Source organism: Oncorhynchus mykiss, chromosome 24 (assembly GCF_057628025.1).
Source record: "Oncorhynchus mykiss isolate SJ-2025 chromosome 24, ASM5762802v1, whole genome shotgun sequence".
NCBI classification, from domain to species: Eukaryota; Metazoa; Chordata; class Actinopteri; order Salmoniformes; family Salmonidae; genus Oncorhynchus; species Oncorhynchus mykiss.
The window spans coordinates 38,717,806-38,720,000 of NC_143045.1; the positions used below are offsets into that span (position 1 = coordinate 38,717,806).

At 44.8% G+C, this 2,195-nt stretch overlaps 1 protein-coding gene across 3 annotated transcripts in view; it reads left to right on the forward strand.

Annotated features, from left to right (window-relative positions):
* Positions 1–403: 403 nt before the first annotated feature.
* LOC110503217 (1-phosphatidylinositol 4,5-bisphosphate phosphodiesterase eta-1) overlaps positions 404–2,195 on the forward strand; it is an 84,920-nt gene continuing 83,128 nt past the window's right edge. For 2 of the 3 annotated variants that reach the window (XM_036961459.2, XM_090218951.1), the window contains exons 1-2: positions 404–559; positions 1,030–1,200. In XM_036961459.2, the coding sequence (XP_036817354.2) occupies positions 434–559; positions 1,030–1,200 (297 nt within the window). In that variant the 5' untranslated portion in view covers positions 404–433. The remainder of the gene's footprint in view (positions 560–1,029; positions 1,201–2,195) is intronic. The other variant, XM_036961457.2, reaches the window with a different exon arrangement.

Genomic DNA, 2,195 nt, shown 5'->3' on the forward strand with positions numbered 1-2,195 from the left:
CTTGTCAGACCCCAAACCCCAGCCTGGTCTGCTTCGCAAGCGTTCCCGGAAGTCTTTTTGATGTTGCACCTCTGGGTTTAGAAACTCTGTGCTGCAGTGCATTGGCTAGCCAAACTCTGGTGATGTTGCATCTCTGGGTTTAGATACTCTGTGCTGCAGTGCATTGGCTAGCCAAACTCTGGTGATGTTGCATCTCTGGGTTTAGATACTCTGTGCTGCAGTGTATTGGCTAGCCAAACTCTGGTGATGATCCTGATGTTTCTAAACTAGCTAGACATCTTGCTGACTACTGTACCCTCCACACACACACACACACACACACACACACACACACACACACACACACACACACACACACACACCACACACACACACACACACACACACCACACACCATCCCATTGCTGTGTCCTTAACTTGTGTGTGTAGGTGGATGAAGCAGACGTTTGAGGAGGCTGATAAGAACGGGGATGGTCTGTTGAACATGGAGGAGATCTACCAGTTACTGCACAAGATGAACGTCAACCTGCCCCGCAGGAAGGTCAAACACATGTTCCAGGTCAGTCACAGGGACCAAATACTGTACCTGAGAAGACAAAAGAGGGATGTAGTGCACTATATAAAGGGAATAGGGTGCCATAGGGCTCTGGTCTAAAGTAGTGCACGATATAGGGAATAGGGTGCCATTTGGGACATGTGTTTCAAATGACAGGCGAGTTCTGAGCATGACGGTCAGATAGTGCAGTTGGTTTATAGTCCACTATTTTTAGGGCACCGCCAGGAGTGAATTGTTGTATGAACCGGAAAAAGGACAATGTCAGAACACAGTTGAGTTTTCTGTCCTCACATGACAATCTCCTTGTAGTTGTTTGGGACGATGTAGAGGCACCATGGCTGAGTGTGAATATAGCAGAGGTTTACAGACAAAATGAGTTTAAAGAATCTGGAAGAGAGGGGTCGAATTTGAATTTTATCACCTGACCACTGCAGCCTCTTACTAATGGTGATGTCATTTCCCCTTTCCCACAGGAAGCGGACTCAGACGACCAACAGGGCACGTTGACGTTTGAGGAGTTCAGCGTGTTCTATAAGATGATGTCACTGCGGCGGGACCTGTATCTGCTGCTCATGGGATACAGCGACAGGAAGGACCACCTGACGGCCGACGAGCTGGCCAACTTCCTGCGCAACGAACAGAAGGTCAGGGTTCACAGACAGACAACACTAGATAATGTAGTTTAGTCACCTATAGTATAGTCAGTGGTGAAGGTCAGGGATCACAGACAGACAACACTAGATAATGTAGTTTTAGTGACCTATAGTATAGTCAGTGGTGAAGGTCAGGGTTCACAGACAGACAACCGTAAAACATGACTCTATCACAATAATAAAAACAAAATGTCAAGAAAACTGTAGGTTATTATATCACTTTATCATTACCACGTAAGAGACAAAATGAGCCGAATGGACTTGAAAATGGGTGGTATAGTCTGTCCTCCAAAATGTAATGTGGTTTGACGAGAACCCTAACATTTTGCCAAGGCATTGATGAGTAGCCGACACTGAGATGTGTGCGGACAGCAGTGGATGCAGAAATTGTGGCCTAATGACATTCGCCAAATGTTATTACACTTTTTTGGTGTTTTGTGTAACAGATATTGGGGAGGCAGGGTAGCCTAGTGGTTAGAGTGTTGGACTAGTAACCGGAAGGTTGCAAGTTCAAACCCCTGAGCTGACAAGGTACAAATCTGTCATTCTGCCCCTGAACAGGCAGTTAACCCCACTGTTCCTAGGGCCGTCATTGAACATAAGAATTCGTTCTAAACTGACTTGCCTAGAAAAGGTTAAATAAATAAAAAAATCTCTCTTTCTATTCACCTCTGTTTGGGGGCTGGAGATATGTTACAAGTTGATGAACGTGCTCGGTAGCCTAGTAAAGGAGATCTATGAAATTATCGTATTATCGTATGACATCACATTGTGTTTAAGCCACAATAAAAGGTCATAAGTTAAATTCCACATCTTTACGACGAGACCCACAGAGATCCTATTGAATAATATGATTAGGCCAATAAAACGGAGGTCCCATATCAGGAAGAAATTACTTCTACTTTCACCCCATACACTGTCACTTCCTTTCACTGTCACTTCCTACGACGAGACCCACAGAGATCCTATTCAATAATATGATTAGG